The 27715-nt window shown below is 35.8% G+C and overlaps 1 protein-coding gene across 3 annotated transcripts in view; it reads right to left on the reverse strand.

Annotated features, from left to right (window-relative positions):
- EFL1 (elongation factor like GTPase 1) overlaps positions 1–27715 on the reverse strand; it is an 83176-nt gene that overhangs the window by 44339 nt on the left and 11122 nt on the right. For all 3 annotated transcript variants that reach the window (XM_074600813.1, XM_074600812.1, XM_074600814.1), the window contains exons 11-15: positions 27163–27285; positions 24531–24630; positions 14326–14477; positions 13470–13648; positions 12637–12772 (exon numbers count right to left, since the gene is read on the reverse strand). In XM_074600813.1, coding sequence (XP_074456914.1) covers positions 12637–12772; positions 13470–13648; positions 14326–14477; positions 24531–24630; positions 27163–27285 — 690 coding nt within the window. The remainder of the gene's footprint in view (positions 1–12636; positions 12773–13469; positions 13649–14325; positions 14478–24530; positions 24631–27162; positions 27286–27715) is intronic.

Consider the following 27715-nt stretch of genomic DNA (forward strand, 5'->3'; position numbering starts at 1 on the left):
AAACAGTTTAAAGGATAAAACAAGTTACCTGGTTCCTATTTCCATTTCTGCTTAAGAAACAGATAAAAAGTTACATGACAGTTCTCTAACTACCCTAATTTGTCAAGGAATCATCATCATCATCGTTCAGATGCTCTGAATATTGAGATCATTTGATATTCAACTTAAAATAGAATCCTTATCAGACAGTTGTGTATGCGTCATGAGAAACTGAAATTCAGTGAAAAACAAAGAAAACCACCAATTTTTTTCTTCAGAACTGTTTTGTTCACAGGATATTTTTTTAAAGTATAAAGGTGGGGAAAAGCCTTATTCAATCAAAGCCACGTAAAGGACTTTCAACTTTGCATAACGTGGAAAAGAAATTGTACAGAAATAGAGAACATTACAAATTCAAGAGAATTATAAAAAATTGCTGAAACCCACATATACAGAGAACAACTTCCTGATGTACTAAAGCTGATAAAGGTAAGATTTAAGAGAAATTACTCAGAAGTCAAGAAGTATGCAAAAAGTGACAAACTAGATTTAACCAACAAAAGCCACACTGTCCAGAAAAACAACTTTTATCCACCCCTCATTGACTGCCTCCCACGGGGTACAGAGAGGATAACATTTTGAGACAACTGAAGTGTAATTTCTAGACGCAAGTTTCCTCTCCCCGCCAAGTTACATACGGTCTATATATATCAGCACTGATAAACACGAGAAATGAAGCTATTTTGTATCATTAATACAATTATCTAGGCAGGTAGTCTGTGTTATTTAAGGACGTGTTGGGAAAAGCCCATTGTCCTGATTGAGACTGCAAAAAGACAAAAGAGCGGCACTGTATATGAGGCCTGGCAAGAGAGAAGCTATGTTAGGAATGGAGATGTTCATGCATCTAAAATATATCTCCAAGATACAGAAAACAAAGATTATGCAAATGGATAAAAGCAACCAACATCACCTGCCCAGACTTGTGCAAACCACTTGACGCTGTCCCGCACAACATCCTTGTCTCTAAATTGGAGAGACATGGATTTGGCGGATGGACCACTTGGTGGATAAGGAATTGGCTGGATGGCCATACTCGTTGGCTTGGTCAATGGCTTGATGCCCAAGTGGAGACCAGTGACGAGCGGCGTTCCTCAGGGGTCGGTACTGGTACTATTTAACACCTTTGTCGGTGGCAGGGACAGTGGGATTGAGTGCACCCTCAGCAAGTTTGCCAATGACACCAAGCTGTGTGGAGCAGTCGACACTCCTGGGGGAAGGGACCCAGACAGGCTTGAGAGCTGGGCCTGTGCAAACCTCATGAAGTTCAAGAAGGCCAAGTGCAAGGTCCTGCACATGGGTCGGGACAATCCAAAGCACAAATACAGGCTGGCTGGAGAATGGATTGAGAGCAGCCTGAGGAGTAGGACTTGGGGGTGCTGCTTGACGAGAAGCTCAACGTGACTGAGCAATGTGCGCTCGCAGCCCAGAAAGCCAACCACATCCTGGGCTGTATCAAAAGCAGCGTGGCCAGCAGGTCAAGGGAGGGGATTCTGCCCCGAGGAGACCCTACCTGGAGTACTGCGTTCAGCTCTGGCGCCTCCAACATAAGGATGACATGGACCTGTTGGAGCGAATCCAGAGGAAGCCATGAAGATGATCAAAGGGCTGGAGACGCTTATCCTATGAAGACAGGCTGAGAGAGTTAAGTTTGCTCAGCCTGGAGAAGAGAAGGCTCCAGGGAGACCTTACAGCAGCCTTTCAGGACTTAAAGGGGGCCTACATGAAAGATGGGGAGGGACTCTTTATCAGAGAGTGTAGCGATAGGACAAGGGGTAACGCTTTTAAACTGACAGAGGGTAGATTTAGATTGGATATTAGGAAGAAATTCTTTACTCTGAGGGTGGTGAGACACTGGAATAGGCTGCCCGGAGAAGCTGTGGCTGCCCCATCCCTGGAGGTGATCAAGGCCAGGCTGGATGGGGCTTGGAGCAGCCTGGTCTAGTGGGAGGTGTCCATGCCTATGGCAGGGGGGTTGGAACTAGATGAACTTAAAGGTCAGTTCCAACTCTAACCATTCTACAATTCTATGATTCCAATTTCAGGATTTAATGTAAGTTTTTACACCCTTCAATATCTTTGCAATTCCACACTCACGTAAAAGTCTAGCCTAAATGATACCTATGAAGCAGTTCCATTTTTATTTAGTTATCTGCCCCGAAGTATACTATAACTTGAGACTATGACAAATAACTACATTTTACAACTTTTGTTGTACAACTAATGTACCTTTTAGTACGTTAATTGACTACCTTTACAGTGAAGCTGAAAAGCTCAATTAATCTGATAGAATTTGAACTTTATCTGACCAGAACAGCTAAAGGAATAGCTAGCTGATTAAAAGTACACATTTCTTTTCAAAAACGTTGCTATCTGATTCAAATACACCATCACAGTACCATGAGAGATGTATTTTCCAGAAATACCCTTAAAATTCCTTTAATAATATATAAAAATAGAAAAAATAGAAAAGTCATTTAAGAATAAAACTTCGTTTCTGCATTGGTAATTGCACACATTCCTAAGCAGTTTTGATTTATGGTGGGTTTTTTACATCTGAGTTGCTATACATGAATTAACATGTAATAAGGCATGTATTTTCAAACTTATTTGTGCTTAAAGCAATTATTTTGTACTTATTCCTGAAATGACACTGCATGTTCTCAGTACGAATTTTAGAAAACCCATGGCCACATTAAATAAAGGAAATGTACCTTTAAAACAGCTTTCTGAAAGTTTTGAGTTCTACAGCAAACTACTTCTGCAAAGGGAATTCTCCAGTGTGTTTACTTCAGAAGTAGGAAAACAAGCCTAATACCATTTTGTGCAGAGGGATAAAAGTTTCAGTTATATAGTCTAAATGCAGATACTTGCTACATCAGGTAATTTACACCTCTGTTGAAAACTGAACCTTAAACACCAGTTCCTCAAATTAGGCATGCTTGCTGAATCTCTCAGCCATTTACTCTAGTGCCCCAGTGTCCAAGTTCATCCCTCAACTGATGTTTCCCGCTTCTTCGTACAATATTTCATAGGAGCATTAACAGGCAGGATATTTTTAGAAATGGAATTCTGACAACTCTGCGTACAAAACCGAAGTCACTTTGGTTCATCTATCAGAGATCCTCGTTTAGTAATGGATACTAAAGTCTCTTTAGAGATTTTCAACCAATTAAGGCAAGTTAGTTGGTTCCCATTAGAACGACATCGTAAGAAAGGAGAGCACACAGCTATACTATAAACTGCCACCTACTAAACAATACTGACATTCTAGTTTTAAAGAGGATACTGGTTTAAAAAAATAATACAAAATGCCGAACACAAAAGCACGCCCCATGTAATTTTTTTATAAGCAGATTGAGGGAGGGTATAGTTTTCAGGGTCTTCAAATGAAAAGTGTGAGGTAATTTCCCAAAATCAATAGGGATGCATCTTAGTATGCTGGAAAAAATCCCAAATGCAACATTACAGATGGGAGCTCAGCCAATCATCTCAAAATTTCACCTTAAGGCTTCTATTAAAATTTCACATCGGTGATATTAACTACTTTAACACTCTTGTTCTCTTACAGTATTGGAAAAAACAAGAGGTTCATTAGCCAAGTAATAAATATGTCTATTTCTGTAGATAACTGTTCTCCTTTATTTATACATGGGCCTATTCAGTTTCATAGAGGGAGAGACTAAAAATAACACACTGATGCTGACTAAAGAAAGTAATTGTGAAATACTGGGGAAAATCCCTATCCTCTCATTTTAAAGAGACTTGAAAAATTACATCCAACCAAGTACTGTCACGGAAGACCTGGAAATTTTGGAGATAAACCAGCTAATGTCTGGGACATAAACCTACAAACAGCTATTGAAAGGCTGAGCAACATCTGCCCAGAGGCAATGACTCAATAAGTGAATTCTCCACCCTTACGCGAGGAAAAGGAGTTGGTCTCCTTTAACACTGGCCCTGAATTCTGATCAATGTATATTAGTGTGATAATAGGCAGCTAATAAGTTTGAAGTCCCAAGGCCAAAAAGAATTTCTTTCTGAAGCAAACACAGGGGTGACAAACAGAGACTGCCTGCACCTCAGACCCTCTTTCCAGCCTATTTCTAGATCTTTTCTATTAAGTAGCTGCAGAGCATGTGCCTGCTGCTGTGCTGTGAGTTTCTTCAAGCAGCAATGGTATGAAATTGTCTTGATTCTTGTTAGTCCCACTGCTGCCCACAGGCATATAAGTAGCAGCAACAAACACCGACAAGTCTGGGCAGTTTTCCTTCTGGTACTGTTTGGGAAATCTCAAGTATCAGCAAGTTATCTGTCTGCGTACAACCCCAAAGAATCAGGCGTGATTGCTTCACATTTGGAAGATTATTTAAGAAATCTAATTTTAATTTACATGAAAGCTCAGATTTTACAGATTATAACAACTAAAAGTTGCTTTAAAAAAAATGAAGTTGCATTCTCTCCTTTCCTCAAAAACTCTAATAATTTGAATTTTTGGACATTATAATCCAACAGTGGTCAAGAGCAAACTTAAAGGCATTTTTGGCTAGATGAATGCATTCTATCTTTAGCTTAAATAATCTTATACAGCTCAATTTTTAAATATGATTAAAAAACCCTTGTATTCCAGTGGCAAGACTAAACACATTTTTAAGATCTCGTAATAAACTCCTGAAAATTAGAGCAGAGAACATTCCAGAAGCACTAGAGAATTTAGAAGTGGTTTTCTGCAGAAAGAATTACTACACTTATTTCCTTTTATAGTCTTAAGAAGCTACAGTAAAAAAAAAAAAATAGAAAAAATTTAGCTACTCAAAAAGCAATTTAAATTCTTCAATATAAATTAAAAAAACACCCAACCTAAAAAGGCTTTATAAGGAAACTATTAACCATTCAAAGCATTCTTCCCCAAAAAAACTTAGGTGGGTCAATAAAGACACATGTCAGTGCTACACCTCTGACTTAAGATATGTCATATTTTTTTCCTCTCCAGTGATGTTGATATCGATTTGAAAACAAGGTAATGAATCACTTATTTCTTTTGCAATAAAGTTTGTCAAGTCAAATTCCCTGAAATAGAACCACAAATAAAACAGCAGAAATGGTAAGGCAAACAGGGTTAAGGAAACTTATCGGATGATCAGCAAATTACACTTCTCTTTTCATTTGATATTAGTTCATTAGCTGCGTACCATGTTATGTTACACTGCCCAAAACTCCACACAAATTGCTCAGCCTCTTTGTTGGAACCACACACAGCAAACAGCAGTAACTACAAAGGGCCTAAAACCACTACAGCAAAAATTGAGTTAAGAAAATGGTTTCAGTTTCCAGCACTGGAAGAGGCCAAACAACAGACTAACTACTATGTCTTTAGCTCAAAGAAAGAACTTGAACATATTTGATTTTTTCAACAATTTAACTATTCACAAAAAATTAATTGGGAGGGAAATTAATATAGATACAATTATGCCAGGTAAACTCAACAACTCACAGAGATAATTCAATATTCAATAACACAATCCATTCAATTATATACCTTTTCCTGAATAATGCTGGATTGCCATAAACTTGTTAAAAATGCAAGGTTATTTTATTGGGGTTATAAAATGGCAGTTAGCGATAAAAACTGTAAGTATTCCAAAACTGAAGACAAAGGTTTGCGTTTTCTTTGTTTCATTCACTATTTTCAGCTAATTTTAGTGACATTCTTGGGAAAGACTGCCCTCCTGTGTTCGCTCATCATAGTATGCTGAGATGAGACAGCCCATGCAGCTGGAATCACTTCAAGCTGGCTATTTTTTTTTATTTTTTTTTTTTTTTGTTAAATAATCACATTACTGATTCAGAGAGTGAAATCAGCCCACCAAATGTTTGCACAGAAATAAAAGGCTGGTGCAACAGCAGGACTGTTCCTAGGGCTTTCACAGAAGGTGGTAATGCTTGCTAGTTGGCATCAGTCCTAGAGAGCCATTCTGGGCCTTTAAAATGGCATCGCTGCTTGCAGCTGCTCTTTGCTCCTAACAGAGGCTGCTTATTAAAAGCTCCTAAATTGTTCGATGAAGTCCTAAAGGAACAAAATGCTTGTTAGACACCTTGTAATGAGGTTAGCTACACCACTTCAGACCAGCTCTTCCCACTGATTGCAGCTGTATGGCACCTATCTTCAGAAAGGTACCAAAATATTCCAGAAGTATGAATCCATAATCACCTACATTTCCCATGTCATATTGTTTACAAGTCAGGAATCCTATAAGTGCTTTATAAATAATTAAAACATGAAACAACACTGTATGGGAAAGCAAACATTTTAGAAATGGAGAAACCAAGGTACACAACAGTCTGTCATGTAGAAAGTCAGTTCATAGTGAGCTGGCAACAGCAGCAACTTCTAGATTCCTGCTTCTAACAACATCATTTGGTAAATTAAAGAAACAAATGCTCTTCATTTTGTAGAACACTTGATATTCACATAGCTAACTGCATTTGAAAACATGCAGGAAATCATCTAGCCTCCTATGAGCATTACACTGAAGCACTACAAATCTAGTGGTAAGGGAAAAAGCTTTGCTTTTAACAGTATTCAACAAAACACAAAAAGCACTTAAATAGTCACATAGGCAACTCTAAAGAAAATCTGGTTTTTGTGAGCTAACAAACAGAAGACTATTGCGGCACTTGTGGGTAAAAAAAAAAAGCAGTATACATGTCAATTTTGAGATGCATGTTATTCTGAACTCATGTGTGCACACACGCATGAGTGCATGCGCAACATGCCTTGAGAAAAATTTTATACCAATTAATAAAAATGTATCACTTGATGATCCCTCAATTATTTATTCAGAAAAACATGACACTGAGCCAAGTTTAAAAAAAAAAAAAAAAAAACAACACCACAACATTCTTCACTTATACAAGTACCTAAACCAGTGTTTTCAGGAACATGTTCCTTGGTTTTTACATCAGCATTTGCTTAAATTACTTAGAAATAAGAATCCATACCCAGTATGGAAATCCTAGCCCTTTCACCTGTGCATGATATCATAACAAAAAAACACTGTTTCTTTTTGCCTATTTAAAATACATTTTCATACTACCTCCAACAACTGCTTTTGTTACTAACCCCCCCTTTGTTTTGCATAGAAAAAAAAATCAATGCATTTTGCCTTCAATTACAGGGCAGCAACAAGAAAGATAAGAAAAAGGGGGAAAAAAGGAAACTATTATGTGTGCCTGGCGGGCGTGCACTTGCTCAATATTAAATTATGAGCCCAAATTACTTTTTCCTCACTTATTACCTTCTAATTTTACCTTTAGTACTTTGGGGATCACCCAACTAAGTTCTTTTTATGTCTTCTACCACAAAAATATCAGAACAGGTGTTACAAAATGACACCTTTTCCTGTATTTGTACTTTTCCTTTGCCTGGTTTAAATAAATAAATAAATATTTTTTAAAAGAGAGAGATTCTTGTATGGGAACAAGCAAATCAACTATCCCCGATTGCTCCTGCATTCCCCAGAACAGAGACTCATTAATGCTTCAAAACACTTACTGGTGTGATAGAGGTAGTCTTGATTTAAAGGACACATTCTTAACATAGAAATGTAATCGAAATAAGTTAAAACTTGCCTGTAATAATCTCCTTTGTGGAACTTTTAACACTGTTTCAGTTTAAGTTATTTTTTTTCCTCCAGGTAAAGAGGCAGCATTTTTTCATTCATGCAATGACAGAATAAATACTGTTTCTCCACACCTCTCAATAACAAAAAAAAAATTGAAAAGAAAAATTGTTCATCCTAGTGTTAATTTTTATACTCGTGTACCTGCATTATCAGTCTCTACAGTTTGCTAATACCTAACGCTACTTGGCAAATGGAAGAACTTACATACAACATCCAAATTAAATCAATTTACGCTTCGTGACTGATCCATTTATAATTCTCCCTTTATAAGAGAAACTAAGCACTAGTAAGGAGAGCTATGATAACTAAACCAGAGCTCAATGGGCTTCACTCCCTGTCAAATACAACCCATCTGGAGGGGACGCCACCACGGCAGCAGGAACCTCCAGTACCATAGATCTTCCCCGCACAACACAGGGGACTGTCCCAGGAAGAACCCAAGAACCTAATACTCAATAAGCTTCTACAACACTCACTAAACTAAAGAAGCTGAAGACATATGGATAGCCAGATGATTGTCTTTATCAAGCTTCTTCTGATATATTTTTGTCACAGCAAAGAAGGACAAACCTTTAAAGAGAGTAGGGCAATTACAGTAGCTTGCTATTTGCATAGCATTAGATTATGCAAATACAGGTCAGTATTAATTACTGTGTCACTAAGAACATGCAATGGTACATCAGTCATGCAGTTTTTGGAATTTAATATTCAAGTACTGTTTCTCTCTTCTTAAAGACACAGAAGGACAGTATTTTCAAAACAGCGCAGGCTTGTGTCCAAGGTCTACGATACGTTTTCTGTCCAATGGATATTCAAGCAGTTTTCAAAAGGTGAGCATTAAACATTCCGAAGAAGTCTTGGAATCAAAAGATCTCAACTGATTTTGTGATACAGATTTAGGTGACATACATAATTGCCACATTTCATGTTTGCAAGCACAGAGTACTTCTATAGTAGGAATGTAAGCACGACTTTGATATACCTAGTTAGAATTTACAAAACAGGTAACGCTGTTTCTGTTTAGGCAATACCAACTGCAGGACAAGTGAAACTGGTACAGAAGCTCATATGACCCTTAAGACAGGACAGAGCAATCCTGAGAAGGCTAGCACTGCAAAGGACAAGCAGGTGGACCATTTGCAAGACAAGGCTCTCACCCCAAGGACTCTCGGACCTGATGACCACAGGGAAACGTGGTCAAATTCAGTAAGTGAAATAGCTGGGGTTTAGCCTGGAGAAGGCTGAGGGGAGACCTTATCACCCTCTACAACTACCTGAAAGGAGGTTGTAGAGAGATGGGGGCTGACCTCTTCTCCCTGGTGACAAGTGATAGGACGAGAGGAAACGGGTTCAAGTTATGTCAGGGGAGGTTTAGATTAGATATTAGGAAACATTTTTTTCACTGAAAGGGTTATTAAACATTGGAATAGGCTGCTCAGGGAGGTGGTGGATTCACCATCCCTGGAGGTGTTTAAAAAAAAGGGTAGATGTGGTACTTAGGGACATGGTTTAGAAGTGGCTTTTGTCAGGGTAGGTTAATGGTTGGACTTGATGATCTTAAAGGTCCCTTCCAACCTCAGCAACTCTATGATACTATGGTTCTGTAAGTGCATCCTGTGCTGAAGGCCTGTGACACAATACAGAAAAATAAGCTATTCCTGAAACACACGATTTATTTTTGGATTAGTACTTCAACATTTTTCCAAATTAAACTTCAAGATACCTTTCACGGCCCATTCCAATGACTATCATGTTTTTTATTCAGCAGTTTCAACTAAATACAAGAGCCATTTGGAATCCGAGGGCCCATACCTAATCTGGAACAACCTTATCTGCTGCTCCATTAACTAGATTCTCCTCCTGCAAGGCCCCTGTTCATTCATAGTACGAAGGAGAACCTCGTAGTACCAGTTACCAAGTATAATTTCCTGTCTGCTGGCACAGGACCTCTAACAGAAGTGCAGGGAAAAAAGTGAAAGTAAAAAATAAGACAGTACTTGCCCCTCAGAAGGCATTTTGTTCACACATTCCTTTTTAGCTCTCAGAGTGGAGAAATCAATAGCACTTCTAAATTACAAATTCTACAAACCAGGTGTTCTTGTCAGAGACAAGAATTTTACTCTTTTCATAGACTATTCGGACAAATAATTTTTAAAAGAAGATTTATTACAAAGACTTTATTATCCTTGGTCCCCAAGAACTCTTGTTTATTTTAAATCGTATTTCACCTCTTACTCAAGGACTAAAAAAAAAAAAGTATAGTAGTCAGAAAGCCTGTAAAAAGAAAAACTGTGAATTATGAACTGCTACGTGAAAGGAGTATTTTATGTTTGCCATATTACTTGAAAATCACATACTGCTTTAAGTTTTTTGACAAATACTTTTGACTAAACATTTGAGCTGCAAACTTGCAACACAAATTAACTAATGCAAAGCAGTTTGTCTCTCCTAACTTCCAGGAACTCAGAATAATACCAGAAAATAACTTTACAAAGCTTGCCAGAATGTCAATGGCTACACTAGGCAGGGCCATAGTATTGCTTTTCAGTTGGATGTTCTTCATTTCTGTTTGTGTGACAGCTTTGTAGTTCAAATACAGTATCCTTCATTACCTTTTCCTTTTACAATATTTTGCTACATGTTTCTCAGATTTTTAGTAATTAAAAGGAGATTAGTATTTTAAGGAAATATTAATTGAACACAAGGAACAGGGGATGAAATCTTTCTATCTTCAGTAAAACCATCCATGTATCAAGCCACGCCTTTGATCATTAAACCTTTGCATAAGCCAGTATAAAAAATAAAAAGGCTGCTCGCTAGGACCAAGCAGATTCTTCCTTGTAAGAAACAACCTATAAATAATAGCAAAAGCCCTCCAAAATCTGAAGGGAAAAAAAAAAAAATCTGAAAAAACCCTACGCCACGAGTTTTAAAGTGGAAACAGGCAGTCATGATTAACTGTGTATTCCTTATGGCAATAATTTAATTATACAGAGTAAAACTACAGAGCTTTCAGAAAAGCTTCCCTAATTTACTAGATAATCTACAAGCAGTTTCCTTATATGGCTGGAGAGAAATCACTGCTGTATGCTTTAAAGCTGGAAGATAAATGGCCTATGAAACAGAAATCATTGTTACTAACTGGAATAATAAAAATCTTGCATCACCATTGTTACAGATTCCTTTCATATAAATGTATTGCTTTTTCTCCTGAGTGTGGTAAATCATCATCAAACCAGTAAAGGTGTTTATTGAATTTATGTAAATTAACAACGCAGCTTTACAGGGAAATAGGAGAAGCAAATGAACAAGAAGCTATTTAGGGCTCTTAGTTTTAAAAATGCTTTAAAATGACATCAAATTTAAAAAGAAAACCAAAATACGTACTTGAGCTTTTATGTTCTAGGCAAAAATTAAAATTGTTTTGTCAATATATAAAGAGACTAGATAATGATCTGGTAAAAAGAGATGAAATACCAAACAGAGTCCGGCTAAGAGCTCTGACTGCTAATTCTGATCTTAATATTCTAATGAATTCTTCTAAATATGACAAATCTCGTGTCACCATTAAGAACTTTCATATTGCTCAACTAATATGCTTTTCTTTACGGAAAAGCTAGACCCAACTGAAGAGTAGGCTTCAGCAGTAGGCACTACTCACAATTTTTTGGTAGAATTAATTGGTTACAAAAACATTTATTGAAATTTAGTCCCGCTCTTAACATTAAATATAATTCTTACAGTATATTTTTATCTGCAGGAGCAGCTCCAGGAGTATTTGGCAAGCACAAAGATAATATCATTTCACTCTTAATGCAGAGTTGTTTTGGGGTGGGTTTTGGTTTTTTGGGGTTTTTTTTGGTTTTTTGTTTTGTTTTTTTTTTTTTTTTTTAAAACTCTTAATCATTTTTTGAAGTAAACAGAGCACATATTTAATACATTTTGATCCTGAAAATGGTCAACTTGGGCATCAGACTGTAATAAGGTATAGTTCCAAATTTTAAAATATTAAGCTTCCAAATAAAACTAATTCACCAGCTGCTTCTGTTCTGAACACTAGGCCCATGCTAAAAGCAACCAGCATGGTTAACTGCCTAGACTAACAAAATCCAACCCTAACAGAGTACACCTATTTTTATTTTACTATATATTTATGATAAATTTCTAAAAATTAGTCAATAGACATAAAAAAACCACCACCCTTAGGTTTTACTGTAGTTCATACATTTTCATTCACAAAATGAAAAAAAATAAAGAACCAAACAACTTTTAAAGTTTAGGCTTTCTAAATTCTAAACACTAGTTTTGATAGTATAAAAAGACAAATGAAGGACAAAACCAGCAAAGAATACTATTCACACTCTAGAGCAAAGCAGCTCAGAATCTGGCACAGAAGAGCATAACTTAATGATTAGGATGACTTATCGCTTCGAACCTTGTCCATGGAGAAAGCTCAAAATTTGCCAGAGCCATAGGCGACAATTTTTTAGCACCATAGTTCAAAAGCAGACCCATAAATAAAACTACAATTATCCGCATCACTAGAGAAGTCATATTACAGAATTTCCACTGTTGGGAAAATATTATAAATAATCTTTGCAACTTATAAAATATGAGACCTTACTGCTGCCTTTGGCAACTCCTGGCAGCGATGCTTACCTGGCAATACTCCAACCTGAAGATAACAGGCTAACACAATCCCTAGTTTTCTCCTATTTGTGCAACTTTTCCCTCCTCACAATTCAAAGTTCACAGAAATCACAGTTTAGTTAGAGTGGTTTCATTTTTTGCACACACAACATACCTAAAAACATTCACAGATTTAACTTTTCTTAAATCAGAAAAATTTCCATGTATTTTGGACAATATATGGATTCAAGCTCTAGGAAATTAAACACTAGTTATATCTTACCCAGAACATTTCCTGCAGGTACTTCTTCAAGATCTTCAAGTTCTCTTCCCATAAGCAAGTAGAGATTCTCCAATGTACAGCAAGTCATATGAGGTACTAAAGGCATATCATTTGTAGCAGAACACTGGGATGACAGCTACACAGAGTAAAACAACTGGCATTGGATACTTATCACTTAGTACTGATAAAAACTTCTTCCTCAAAACCTCCTTGAGCTATTCCAAAGCTACGAAATACATTCTAAAGCATTTTCGTTTCCGAAGTTAGGTATTAAAAATCAACATATACTTGAAAATATTTTTTTCCGCTTCCAAAAATCCAGTCTTGTGGCAAACGAGCAAATGTTACCAAGAAAACAAAAAATAATGCTTTCTTTGGTAATTTTTTAAGTCAATGTGTACTACTTCTAGCTCGCTTTTCATTGTCACTGATAAAACAAATGTTTTAAAGTAAATTCATAAGTAATGAACTGCGATGATCACAATCTCAAAACATTTAACAACATTTTTTTCCAATACTATTATGCACCTTCCTCTTCCCCAAAAGCATTGTGTTTTTCTTCGCAAGTTTTCTTTGAAACAAAGTATGCACATACTGGATTTATTGTTAGCTAATACAACACTGTACCTTAAACTATTTTGGAAGTGAGTTTACAGACACAATCAGCTATTACCACAATCACCTAAATTACTTTGATACTTTTTGGAATTTCTGACTTGAACTTTCTTTATTTTTGAGTGAGCGATGGGTAAAAAGTCAAGCCATCAGTGTTTCAGAAGAATCCCAAGTTACGGTAACAGTTCACTGTCACCTTATGCAAACAGTTCACTTACCTTATGCAAAGACTCAGCAGGATCGTATTTTGGTCCTAAAACAAAGATCTTTTGCCCTCTTCGCACCACGCCGCTGAACACTCTAGCAAAAGCAATGAAAGACTCCTTGTTGTCTGCTTCCTGTTTCATTGCCTTTGAGGTCACGATCTCTGCTTGACCAGTGAGCTGTTGCTCCTCACCTAATCAAAGTTAGAAAAATATATGAAGTATAAAACCAGTTTCTGCCTCATCTGAAGAAAAAAAAAATAATCAATTACATATTACTTTATCACATCTGGCGACACATTAAGGCAGCAAGAATGCCCCATTGTAACTCATAATCCAGTCCTGTTGCTCATACACTGCTTTTGTACCAATTTATTATTAGTCTGCTTGGGTTTTATGGTGGTTTTTTTGTTTTTTTAACAGTTAGTCTCATAAAAGCTTAAAGGAATTAAAGTTATATTGGCATAAAGTATGCTAGCAACAAGCCCGTAAGATGGTTCTAGCAGTAAGCTAGACAAATCTGAATTCTTCTATCCCATACATATCAGCAAGAGTTAATGGGCGCATCTTTCTACTTGGAGTGAAAATTATTTAATTTTTCAGCAGAGCATCTCCTTCAAGCATCATCTGTCTCCACTGACTCAAAGTACCGAGAGTAAGCATGTTCCCAGGCATACAGGTATCCATTACAGCACTTATGATCTATCAGCTTTCTTAAAAATCCCTCCTCACTCTTTGTTCAGTTCCATCTATTGAACTGTTTGGATGGGCACGTGGATGATTCTTTGTAAGGTACACAGCCCTTTGACAACAGCTAGAAACTACTATTAAACATCCTCTGAGAAAAACAAGATAGCAGAACATTACATACCTTTCGCATCACCAGTGTTCCCAGTTACTTCAGACGAATTTTCACTTGGGGTCTTTTCTGACAGCTCCTTTCCTTGATTTGCTGCCAATTTTTCTGCATGCCTTCGTTTTGCAAGTTCACGCCGATGAGCTATTTCTTCTTGAGTTAAAGGCCTACATTGTGTTTTAAAACATTAGTATTTGGAAACGTCATTTATTTTAAAATAAATTAAATCACAATAATCAGAATACTATATTTGGCATAAGTAAAAACTTATGCAGAATGCTTTTTGTCCCCATGACATTATATATTTTAAGTCAGCTAAAGTTAGCAAACTTCCTCTACCATGTTTAGGAAGAGGCCACCATGTTAAACTACTGTTTATTTTGTTAAAATAAGTCAAGTTTCTCCCACTGATGTGCAAATTGTCATTTTTTCAGAAAGGATCCAAGCCAATTTTCAAAATTGTTTTTACACCATGTCCAGTATGTCATCCTGCGCTAGAATGACAGCTAAAATCAAGCATGCAGTGTACTAATCTAAGCTTACCTATATCGAGACAGTTGGAAAAAAAATACTAGACTTTTCTACCAAATACATAGGGATCAAATACTGTCATTTTCAATTACTTGTGTTATCACTATTATTTGAAGGCAGTCTTTACAGCAAGTGTTCAAATGCAGGGAAAAGTCTTTGCTTGCTATAGCTACCTTTCCATAGGGTGAATAACTTCGTGAAGGACAAAACACTTAAAACTGAGACAACAACAACAAAAGATAATTTTATTATTCTGATGCAATTTGTATCTACCCACTGGTAAACCCTGCCTTAAAACAAAGTGCTTTAACATAAGATTTAAAGCAATAAGTAACAAAAATTAAAGAATGACATTATAATTCTTAAATAAGGCAATATAGACAGACTTGTTTTTAAATGCAACTCTTTGCAAGCATTTTAAACAGTAAAGTGAGTTACACATATATGAAATCTAACAGCGCTGCCCGAAATTGCCCATTTGATTTTTAAATCTGGCCCTAAATAAAAATCTGTTATATGAGGTTATCTTCTAATTTAATAAAGTCCAGAAGAGGAGATTAATTTCAGACACTAGTCATCTTCTATTTCCAATTCCTCCTCTTTTTCTATTAATTTCACATATAAAAGAGCTGAACCCGTGATCCTGCTATAATCATTACAGGCGCTCTTAAGAATAATCTATTCTCTTTAGTAATTTCAATGTCAACAGTTTCTCACGTAACATCCTGTCAGGTGCCTACATTTAAAAAAATAATCTTTATCACCGTGGCTTAAAAGCAGGAAAAAAATAAGTTATGCAGATAATTTTTTTATGGAACTAAAATGCCTTTTTTTTTGTGTTAGGAGTAATGGAAATACATATTGCTTTCCAGCATTAATAAATAATTTATTTCCAAAATAACCACCAATGCATATTTTTACATTATATGAATATTCTTAACGGAATTCTAATTTGAGAGAAGAAACAGAAGAATTCTATCGTAAAACATGCCCCTGTACAACACAACTGGACAAACTAATCACAGTCATAACTCTTGACTTAACTCAAGAAGGTGAACATAATTCCACAGCAAAACCCCAGCTACACACCGTGTCCTTATGCCTCCATTTGCTCATCTGAAGAACAACGGTTCTTACAAGGTATTAAGATGGTTTAGGATTTTTTTCAATCAAGCGTACCAAGCACACAGAGCTTTAAAATAAAGTGCCCTATTAGTCGGTTTAGCTTGTTTAGTAGCCTTGGACAAGTCACTTCCGCTCTTTAATTTCCACCCTTAGAAAAACAGTCCAGGATTTCCTGAATAGCAGTAGTAGCAATAAATGCTAAGAGAAAAAAAAAAATAAGAGAAAAAAAAAATCCAACAGAGTGAAGCACTACAGCAGGGTTTTTTTTGTTTTTTGGTTTTTTTTGTGTGTGGTGTTTTTTTTTTTTTTTTTTTTTTTTTACAGAACAGGCATACAAATATGATCTCTACTAAAAAAAAAAAAAAAGAGATTGAATCGCATCCCCAGATCAACTATTCCCAAACAGGGAAACAACCCATCACTTAAAGGTCAAAGTTTTTATATGTAGCCAGTAGAGACACTTACTGGACACTTACTCTGCCCTTAACTGGGTTAATTAGGGGCAGAAAGCCCTGAACAGATTATGTGGCTGTGGCTGAGACCAACTCACTGCCAGAAATATTTTTTTATAGCATAATATGGATGCTTTTCTGCATACAACACATTCTGCAAGAGACTTAATTTAAAAAATGCCTAACAAGACCCTTCATTTTATCAAAATTCTTCTTGGAACTTCAGGAAATCACTTTGAACAGTTATCGTGCTTACCTTGAATCCAAACATTCAACTCAAAAGAGCAAGAAAACTATATATAAATTTAAAAACTCTCTAAAAATTACTTAAGAGAAGCCTCCAGGATAAAATGTCAGAATTTGAAGCACTGAAGACTTTCAGAACCCAGACCCTGGGACAGACACATTATGTGTCATAGAAAAGCCAAAAGGAAGACAAAATTGCCACTATAAACTTCTCAGCAACTTCTTTTTTTTTTTTCTCTTTAAAAAAATCATCTCTTAAAAAAAAATCACTGTGACAGAATTAAGAATACGTATCTCTGAAATCTGGGTTAGTGTGGTATTGCTGTTTGGTTTGTTTATTTTATTGCAAAAGAGAGTGAGGCTGAACAATACAAAATGCAAAGCAGATGGTGGAGAAGAAAACTTTTCTATGATGATTTTTTTTTTCCTGAAGGCAGCTGTTCAAAGCTATTTAAGGGTTTGGCATGTCTGAAAAATTCCCAGAGGGGAGAGATTGATAGGGAAAGCATAGATGAGACAGCCAAGGGTGTCATAAATGCAGTCTATATATGATGGCATAGTATACACATGAGGACGTATGTATGCATTCCAACACATTTTAATGTCCAAAAATACTTTTCATTTGTGTAAATAATCCTGAGAGTAAAAGAAAAAAGTTTGCTTGCTTTTTTTTCCCTTTACATGGTATTTTAAAAAGTATCAGTATATTTAGGTATCAGATAGTCCTAATCACAAATGTTAAAGGTACCTTAAAATTCTGAATGCACTGGAGTAAGCTGCAATACATATAAGCACAGTAAATTATATTCGCAATTTGATAAGCGGATTGAGCGTGGGGGGGACTTTAGCTAGTAGGTACAACCTAGACTTCCATCCTGGTTTCTGTCAGCATTGATTTCTATAAAATTAGTCACTCCCAGTAGTATCATTAGAAACCACAAAAAGATAACGTTGTCAAATAAATCCTTATATAGAATTGTAACACACTCAAGCAGAACACAGAACAAGATTAATGCACATAAGGCACTGGATCTGCAACAAAACCAGTTTTAAATTACACCCTGATTTATTAAATTTCTCCAGTTGGCAAAACCAATCAGAAGGCAAATCAAGTTTGAACAAATGCTGACCAAACCAGAAGAAAGATTCCCTCTTCCTCTTCCTTACCACAGTTCTTCCCTCACCTTTTTTGACTCCATAAGAAAGGATCTACGGCCTCCTAATATTGGCGGAAAAAAATAGGACCATGCAGCCACACAAAAAACAGTAAATGAAAATTCTGGAGCAGAAAGAAAAAGAGAGATTCTCTACCCGCAAAGAGGTGCTACGGCATCCAGACACCACGTGAACCAGGCACAAGTAATAGAGCTGACATAAATGGGTACTACATTATTACTAACTCATCTTAACCTCAACCACGAGGTGAACAAACCCTATGGAAATAATAATGTAGAAAAGAGTATAATGTACATACTATTAACGTTCAGTAGACTGTTGATTAAATGCATCAGATTTCAGGTAATGTAAGCAAGCTACTGCCAGTTTCTTCTTTAGTCCCACATTCCCCCAGGATAACTCATTGACTTCAAACTGAATGACAACTACTTCATGCAATCCATCCTCTGAATACAATAGCTTTTCTACCCTTCCATGTTATGAACAAGAGACTTCATTCCAAAGCATTTCAAAAATTCATAGTGAATAAAGAAACAAAAAACCCAAACACAAACTGGCCTCTGATTATTATAGAATGTGTTACGTTCATTTTTTTTAACTTTTTAACATTCAGATCATTTTAAAAAGGAAACATCACAGTCGGAACATCAACTGATTTCCAAAAGATGGATACTACTGTCAACAAGTGTCCGTGACGCATCTCCCATGCCATGAACAAGGTTTTGAAGTTGCTGAGACTACATTCTCTTCATACAGTTTTTACCAGTTTAAATTCCACGAGCTCACAGACACGTGCTTGACTTCGCGAAACTAAGGGCGTAATTTCTGTTAACGTCTTTAAATCCAAGTAATTTATACAGAATCTTCTGGATTACTCTTCCATTACTCTGCTCTTCAGAACTAAGTTCTAGTTAAACCATTGGCTGCTGTTCTGCCCACCGCATGGCACTCAAAGACTTCTGACAACAGCATCCCTAAGGACAGCTCTCTCAAGCGCAGCTTCTTTGCTATAATTCAGCACAGAGTATATCCGGTGGACTTCCTAATCCAACGGAAATTCCTTAATTTCTGGATTAACTGCTTAATGTCTATGGAACTATTTCCACTCACAAGCTAATGTACACCTACCAAGACTACCTTTCCTATCTTGTCTATTGCAACCGAAAGCACTAGGCAATTCACAGAAGAAATATAGGTAATTCACAGTAGAAATAAATGTGTATACACAAAATGAACAACTGAAAATTATCTGTATCAGAATTTACATAAAATTTCATACAATACTCTTACAGGGCTCCTGCAAAGGGGAATACTCAACAAGTATTTCGTATTATATTATATAGCAATTATCATTCATTCAGAGATATGTAGTGAAACTAAGATATCAAGCTGTCATACACTGCCCTGAGAAACGCTCTTGACTGATACACTGACCTTTGATTTATCTCACATACTAAATGTGCAATAAGGAAAGAAACTTGAAGCAAAACCCTTCCAGAATGTTACAAGCTTTTCTCTTTAAGCTTACAATTACACAAACTAAATTATGTCCAGAGATTCAAATTTCAACCATTACTACATATTCCTCCCTTAAATCAGTTCCAAAGGTCTTAGCTGGATTCAAATCTATACTGTGGCAATGAAATTTATTTCACAATAACCATAAGTAGGGTTTTCATTTTTGAAAAGTATGCATTAAACTATTAATTATGTAAGTGGGTGCCATCTTCAGATGTTAACCTGTAAATCCGACAGGCTGTTCAGATGACTCATGCCATATTCATTTCTAATGCACTAATTACAATTTAGAACAAACTATTAATGCAAACCGAAGATGATGGGTTCAGATCACACTGAAGTCACTGTAAATCATATTGCCTTTAAACATAAAAATTAATTTACTTGCAAGAAGATATAGTTTCTTACAGAGCTTGGAGCTTCATAAATGTTCTCTTCTTTTGATCAAGACAATGTAATGTCTTTTTAGCTGAAGGCTGAGCAAAAATCACAGGATTTATATTTTTTCCAATACAGTTTTTAGGAAACATTAGAAAGGAAATAGATGAAGTACACTACAATCTGTTGGTTTAAGACATGCAAACAAGCTGTACCACAAAACACAGAGACAATTATCATCATAATTTCATGCAGAATTGTATGGGAAAGCACATACTTCATGGTGACACCTAAGAAAAAAAAATACTCCTGATTTCAAGCTTACTGAGGAGAAAGAAGTACCTTTCATATATTCTGAAGGAAAGTTGTAAGGGTATTACAAGTTTTATAACCCTTCGTGCAGTCATGAAATATAATTTTAGTATGTCAGGTTATTTATACTTTTCTTTATTACCACTGAAAAGTAGAAATAGAATTTCTTTAGTGTACTCTATTTATTTACATTATTCAGATGGATCTGAAGTAACATAAATGGTTTGCCTCCTGTTGCTGACACTGTATCACATCATTGTGACATTTACACATGAAAGTCTACAAAGCTAGTAGAGGATTTCATAACAAACATCTGATATCCAAGGTACATTTTTCCAGTATTTTATATTAAATACACATAGCAATGACTAGAATTACTTGAACGCAATTGTAACTAATTACTAAATATTTCTCTTTTACGCTAGGTTAGATAAAGACAGAATTCTGAGCCTCAGGAAGAGCAAACTAGAACATTTATACTCTGTACCTAAATACCAAGCTCTGCTTTCATTTCCACACCTACACTCAACCATTCTGTTTTAGACTGCAGTTCAATGTGAACCACCCGTAGAAAGGAGAGAAAGAAACAGCATATGTTGAAAGAACACCTAATTCTGCACACTGCGATACTTAAGAATAAATAACCATAGGCATCATCAGATAACCATGGCCTCATTAAATACAGTAGCTCCAAAAGAAGCCAATATGGCCCTATTTCCTACTGGGTTTGATTTTACATATTTTGATTTTACATATCTAAAGTGAAGGACATCACACTGTACTCACTTATCAGGGGTCCTAATTAGTTTGTCTACTCTGCCCAATCACCAATTTTGAGAAAAATTACACCTCTGTATGATTTGGTTGGCATTAGCAAACAACTTCAGGAGTTCAGACAGAAGAAACTGGAAGACAAAACATATTTGCACGATTCTCATTTCTTTAGAAAACCTGATAAAAACTCAGGGATGTACTGGTACCATAGAAAAGTCAAATAGCAAATCTTTCCAAAGAAACATAAGTATAAGCTGCCAACCTGTTGTAATCTGACCACAAATTATTTTCCCATGTATTGTAGAGTTACAAGAGCTGACAAACTTTGTTATTTAAAAAGTAAAAGCAAAAACAGTAAAAGCAGTTTTAGTACAGAATCTATTAATTTTTAAAGTCACCTTCTAGGAGATATTAGTTGCCAACAGCAGTCTCAAAGGAGGTCGCTTTAATTAAAAATCCAACTCTGGACTTAAAAGAGCTTTTCCCAACCAATGCTTAAAACGTATTACAAGCAGATGTCAGAAACAAGGTAAACTGTAAAAATTTGAAACTTCTAAGAAACTTATAAAAAAAGTAATGTTACCCAATACTATCTTACAAAAGGAAAGAAAAAGACAGTAGCATGGAACTAATTTTTTTTCCTCTCTGGAAGTAGAAGAGTATAAATCTTGACAAAAAAAAAATCTGGAGAAAAATCTCAGATTTTTTACATGCCTTAACACACTTAAAAATCCTCCCTCCTCCACGCCCCCCAAAGGATGCAAATAACCTAGCAGGCAGGTCCAGCAGTCAAACATCAGAATACACAAGAACACAGCTACAGCTCCTCAAAATTAACGTGTAAATGGAACACATAACATGCATTAATGTTCTTAAATAGGTAAACATGAAGCCACTGTTAACTGGCATAGTGTACATACTCTTTGTTCCTCCCTATGTTCAGTCATTCAGAGCATCCTCATGGAATACCGGCTTAAACATCGGATCTCACAGACTCCACACAACCGTCACTGAATTCTGTTAAGCACAGTCTTCACTGTGTAACTGTCAATAGCACACAGTGGCCAATATAATTCCAAACATATGCTCAGGAACCACACTTTCACAATGCTGTGTTTTTAAAACGCTTAATATCTTGTTTCACAGAGATAGCTTTCCTTCCTCTTTAAAGCTAACCTCCATTTCTGATTTCTTCAAGAGCTGCTTACCTGTAGAATCTTAACAATTAAAATATCGAGAACTACACATTTAGCTATATTACTAGCTTTCAAAGAAATGGAATCTAACTGTCACTTTAAAACAAAATTGTTAATACTACCTAATCAGCAAAATTACAGGGTGCTGATAATGACTGGTTATCTGAAAGAAAAACAGTCATGTAATTTCATTTTAATACTAGCCAATTAGTAACTAATTGAGTAATTTAATATTAAGGCTAGCAGGAAATACCTTTCACACAAACTACAGAGCAAGACACTACAATTTTCAATTCACTGAATAAACAGGGAGAAAGGACATACTGTCTACTGTCACCACTAATATGCCTGAAGTCTCCCAGAAAGAATTCAAGTCCTTACTCTCCTGCAATATTATCTCATAAAGCCTAATTAATCTAAATTTTGTTTGGGCTTTTAGATCAGCTCTGCATTACTTGGACTATCAGTCAACTGCAACCCTGCAGTCAAATCAGTAAAAATCTTGAGGTTTTTCAAACCGGACTGACGATCAGAATTTTTATATTTGATTTGTTATACAATAGGCATCAGAGTGCAAAAATGCAGTCTTATTTGTGTTCTGAAAATCAATAAAATTGAGAGCAGTACATTTTATCATCTAAGGAGAAAATACAACCAACAAGTCACAATGCATAAGCTTCTGTACTAAATGCACCATTTGCCAAAAAAAAATTAAAATTGAGCTGGTCATACACATATTATGAACCACAATACATGGCAAATTTCTTCAAAATATTCTTTTGTCCATTGGGGGAGTTTTGTCTCTCTTTTAAAAGAATAAAAGTTTAACATATGGCATATAACCACACACGTAAAACAGTTCCCTTTCCGAAGAGGGATGACTAAGGAGAGTAGGAAAAAATCCACCAAGAAAAACGTAAGATGAATGTCGGAGGAGACAGGGAAGGAGAGTTTATCCACGTGGCAGAGTGCTCATAAGCAAACAACATATAATGAAAAAATTGGTAAGAGCTATCCATTAGTCTTGGGAAAGTCAGAATCTCTTATAAACAGTCTTTTGCTTGAAAATCAAGTTGTAGTCACAAAAAATGACTTACGGTAGTTAGTTTGGTTTTTATTTTTTTTAAAGTTCGACTAAAATCTTGAAAATATGTCCAAGTCTTCCTGTGTTTGGTGTATGTAAAAGCCACTTTTGCCCCTATGTTACATCCTCATCATGTCAAAGAATCTCAATCCTCCCAACTAATAAAAGAACAGGTCATTATCAGCGATAGAACAGCCAAAAAGCGATGGCCTCAGTGTAGTCTTCTCTGATAACTAGAGTATATATCCAGGAAAGCAGACAAAGCAGGAATGGCACTGCTGTGCTACACCAGTACCTGGGCAAGAACTCGTTTCAGATACCTTTAAGGACAGAACTCGAAGTAAAACTGCACCATCTAGTGTCTGGTCAATCCATAAGTGCAATGCATTTTTTTCCCTGAATTCAAACTTAACTGCAAGAAGGATTTTTGGTGGAAGATTCACAGATAAGCATGATAAGAAAAAACTTAAGTAAATCTAGGAAGTGTGTGAAAAAACTAGATAGCAGTAAAGCTTTTAAATATCACTACAGCAAGAGTACCATTTTTTGCACAGAGATTTAACAGTCACAATCAGTCTAATTTAGTAAAAAGAGTAATATTTTTTATGTTGCTTCACTGTACAGTGACAATCCTAGAAAAACATGACATGGCCAGTTAGTACAAAAGTTGACTACTGAAAATGCTCCAGAGGCTAAGAGGGATGAAAAGTTAAGATGAACCCGATTCTTATAAATTCATCATAGAAGTACATTTCTTCTGTAAAAAAGCAGATGGTTTCAGCTAAAAGCAGTCACTTAACTAGTTCAGGCAAATGAAATCTACCCCTCAAAGAAGATGGTCATCAAACAAAAAGCTATAACAAAAAAATCTTCCAAACCTCCCAGAAGAAAATCTTGTAAAGTGCATTAATGCCTTTCAGTTCACTGCAAACAGTTAATCAAGGTTTACACTACTTTAATTAACCCATTTTATTTTAAGTTGTAATGGACTGGGTGATCGCGTAGCTATTATGCCAGATTTGATGGGAAGTGTTTCTTGGTACAAATGCAAGCCTTATGATCATGCCAACACCACCTTACTGAAAAACGAAGAAAGCATTACAACTCAATCACGTTTTCAACCAAACACTCTGAGACTGCATACAATGTATACATTAGGATGATATATTTGGACAAAAGCATTCTCCAACAAATGCGGCTTTTACTTCACAACAAATGTGCTAAATCTTCTAAACCTAAAGATGTTTAAACAAAGCATCTGTTGAATTCATTCAGAAAATCTCTACTTGCTGAAAAGATTTTATTACATCTGAAGAATTAGTGAATTATTTTCTCAGGTCTAAAACCATTTATCCGTGCTTACAATGTAACTTCTTTTCCTAAAAGTATCTAATATAGATCAGACAGTTAAATGTTACATTTTCTTACCTTGGTTTATTGTGTGGTAATGCCTTTGCATCAACAGCAAACATTTTGGAAACAAAGACAATAACTGGGGCTGTTCCTTCACTACTGCATTTCATAAAAGCTGAACAAACATAAAAGAAAGTTATTTGCACAACTTTTTCCCAAAAGTATGGATAGAACTATGGATTTCCACCAGTCTTCTAGGAATAACTGTTTATTTCCTATTTCAAAGGATAATATGCTAAAGACATTAACAAGAAAAGTAGAAAATTAATCATTTGATAACCATGTCCATATCTTCAAGTCTGTTTCACAATAAAATGAGCAAAATTGTAAAAATAGAACTCTTCATAACAAACTACATTTACTCCAACTAAATATATTGTTCTGGTATTTAAAGTTGAGTTCATAGACTGGTTTAGATTAGAATGAGAGAGAGAGCACCTTAGCATTAAGACCAACCTATTTATTCCATACCTCAAAGCATCCTCCCTCCTTTCAAACCAAAGGAGGAAGTCCTGCTCATGTCTTCATGAACTTGGAACAACTAAACTGCAAGAACGGATATTCCTCAAAAGATGAGAGATCCACACAAAACTCATTTAATACTTAGGAAATTTCCATAAAACTATTTTTTTCATCCAACTTGGAACACATTATCAAATCCAAAACAGACACAATACCATTCAAAACTTCTAACACAGAAATTAAATAGTCTTTTCCTACATTTCTGCCTTCTATCTGAGGTATGAAAAGACTATATTGTAAAGTGCCTAGGCAAACAAAGTGCAAGACTACGACTAAAAATTAGCAAGATATTCACTAAATGTGAAGTACACTATTTTTTCATAACCAAGAGCAGTAAAGGTCTGAGTTTACAGCAGCAAATTTCTTCTAATTAACTCATACTGATACAATATTGAATACCATTTGCAGAATACAATGTTTCTAAATATTTAGTAAAGCATGAAAATATCAGTTGCCTTGCCCCTGGGAAACAATTCCTAACAATCAATTTGACATTCACATCTCATCTTAGGTTGACATTTGGTATCTCACCCCTTTAGATTTCTTGAAGGTCTTTTCAAAACTTTGTTCTATAAACACCTTTCACTACGCATACAAAGTTCAGGAACGTTTTTAACTGTTACTATCTTAAGCATGGTATCTTCCTGCAATTTTTACTAAACTACCTCTTGAAATATCAGCGAACATTTACTACCTTACAAAAAAATAGTATTCTGTTATATTCTGTTCAGTCAGAAAGAGTGTCTGCAGAACAAAATCATACATATAAGGATATTTGTCCTCTACAAATCTGTCTGAGAAGATCATTTGGGAACATTATTTTCCTGACTACCAGCTCAGGGGGAAAAACATCACTTCATTCTATATAGAACTTCCTAACCCACAGAGGAAATTACCACATACACATGGAGAATTACGAGCTTTGCTCACCACTGAGCATTACATCCGTAGCATCAGTTTCAACTTTGACTTTTAACTCCGCTAAGTACTTAATTCAGCTTCAGTGATTATCACCTGTCTTTCAGGAAAACAAACTCAGAAGTTGCGCTCCTTTCCAAGGCACTACAATTTTCATACAGGACATACATGAACACATCATTATAAATAATTCAAAGATAGAAAAAGGAATATGAGCATCCTGTACACCAAGTTTATTTTCATTACTGCCTATATACAGTTCTTTTACTGCCTATAGTAGAGTTAAATCATTGAACATAGTCTTTCCAGCCCCAATTACAATTTTATAGCACAGGACTTGGTGATTATCAAACTTCCTTTTGCTTACTTTTGCATACCAACATCCCAGTGTTCAACACAACAGAGTCTGAATATACTACTAAACCCTTCCTGAGGAGGAACTCCTAGTCAAAGCTGGAAACTCTGCCGGAACTGGACTTGAAATTGTGATGTCAATGAAGTCAACGGCAAAACTTAAACCAACTTCAAAATATCAGGATTTTATATCTTCATTTGGGTAACAAAATATATTCGTTGCCTTGGAAGTCTTTTGACTCTTGGTTTTATTTCGTAATCTTTTATCATTCTGGAATATCATCAAATAACTAAGAAATCAAGCTACGAGCTATGGAAATGTTGAAGAAATATTTAATGACAATGCTTGTAGTAACAGCTAAGCTATATCTTACTAACCTCTTTTCAGTACGGAAACTACTTAACAATAAATTCAACAGAAAATGTTTTTATTTTAAACTACGAAAACCTGGGCCTAGTTAATCAATAGATTTGTAAAAATGAAAACCAAATTGAAATCTCTACTGGCTAAAAATTATAATGATTTTAATATAGAAGTTTGTAAAATCTTCAGTTCTCAATTACATCATAACTTCTACTGTTTAGAACTAAAAACAGGCATTAACCTTGTCTCCTTCTAAAATCCCCAGTGTCAGCGTCTTAGACTTTACATCATCTGCAACTTGAGTTTTCTAAAAACCACAAATATAGTGGACTGAAGAAAACCATTACGGCCATAAAAATAAGCCATAATACTATGGCATGTCACAGACAAACATCAACAAAGCTACTACAAGTAAAATAACCCTAAATCTAAGTAGAGATCCAAAGACAAACAAAACCACCAAGATTTAATGGGAGAACCCCTACTCACCGCGTTTCAGTTCCTGAGTTTCTGGTGGCAAAGAATCAAACGTTCTAGCTCCAACACACATCAGCTTTTCCACTCTCTCTGCAGCGATGTCAAGAGGACTGGGAAGTTTGTTACACACCATGGCTAAAACACATCGCTAAGGATATATATTTATATATTTCCTTACTGAATGCAAATAAAGGAAGACAAATGCTTTAAATGTTTGTTTCTTTAAATCTCATTCGCTAACTGCCAGCAACAACAGATAGCTAAAATCCAGCTCTGTCTAGGTTACGGTGCATACAGCTCCCTCTCAAGTCAGCAACAATTTCAGGCATTTATCGAAGGGCAGAATGGATAGTTAAGTAGGGGTGGCTCACCCCATGTGCAAGCGGGAAACTAAGAACAGTACAATTGGGGCAGTATTTACAGAACTAATTAGTATATATACATCAATAATTTGTGCATACCTGCTATAATATAGTATCTATTATATTACAAACTATGAGAAAACCACCTACACAGCAGACAAACCACGAAGGCTGATCTTTGATTAAGAATCCATGTGCCTGAA

This window comes from Larus michahellis, chromosome 9 (assembly GCF_964199755.1).
Source record: "Larus michahellis chromosome 9, bLarMic1.1, whole genome shotgun sequence".
NCBI lineage: Eukaryota > Metazoa > Chordata > Aves > Charadriiformes > Laridae > Larus > Larus michahellis.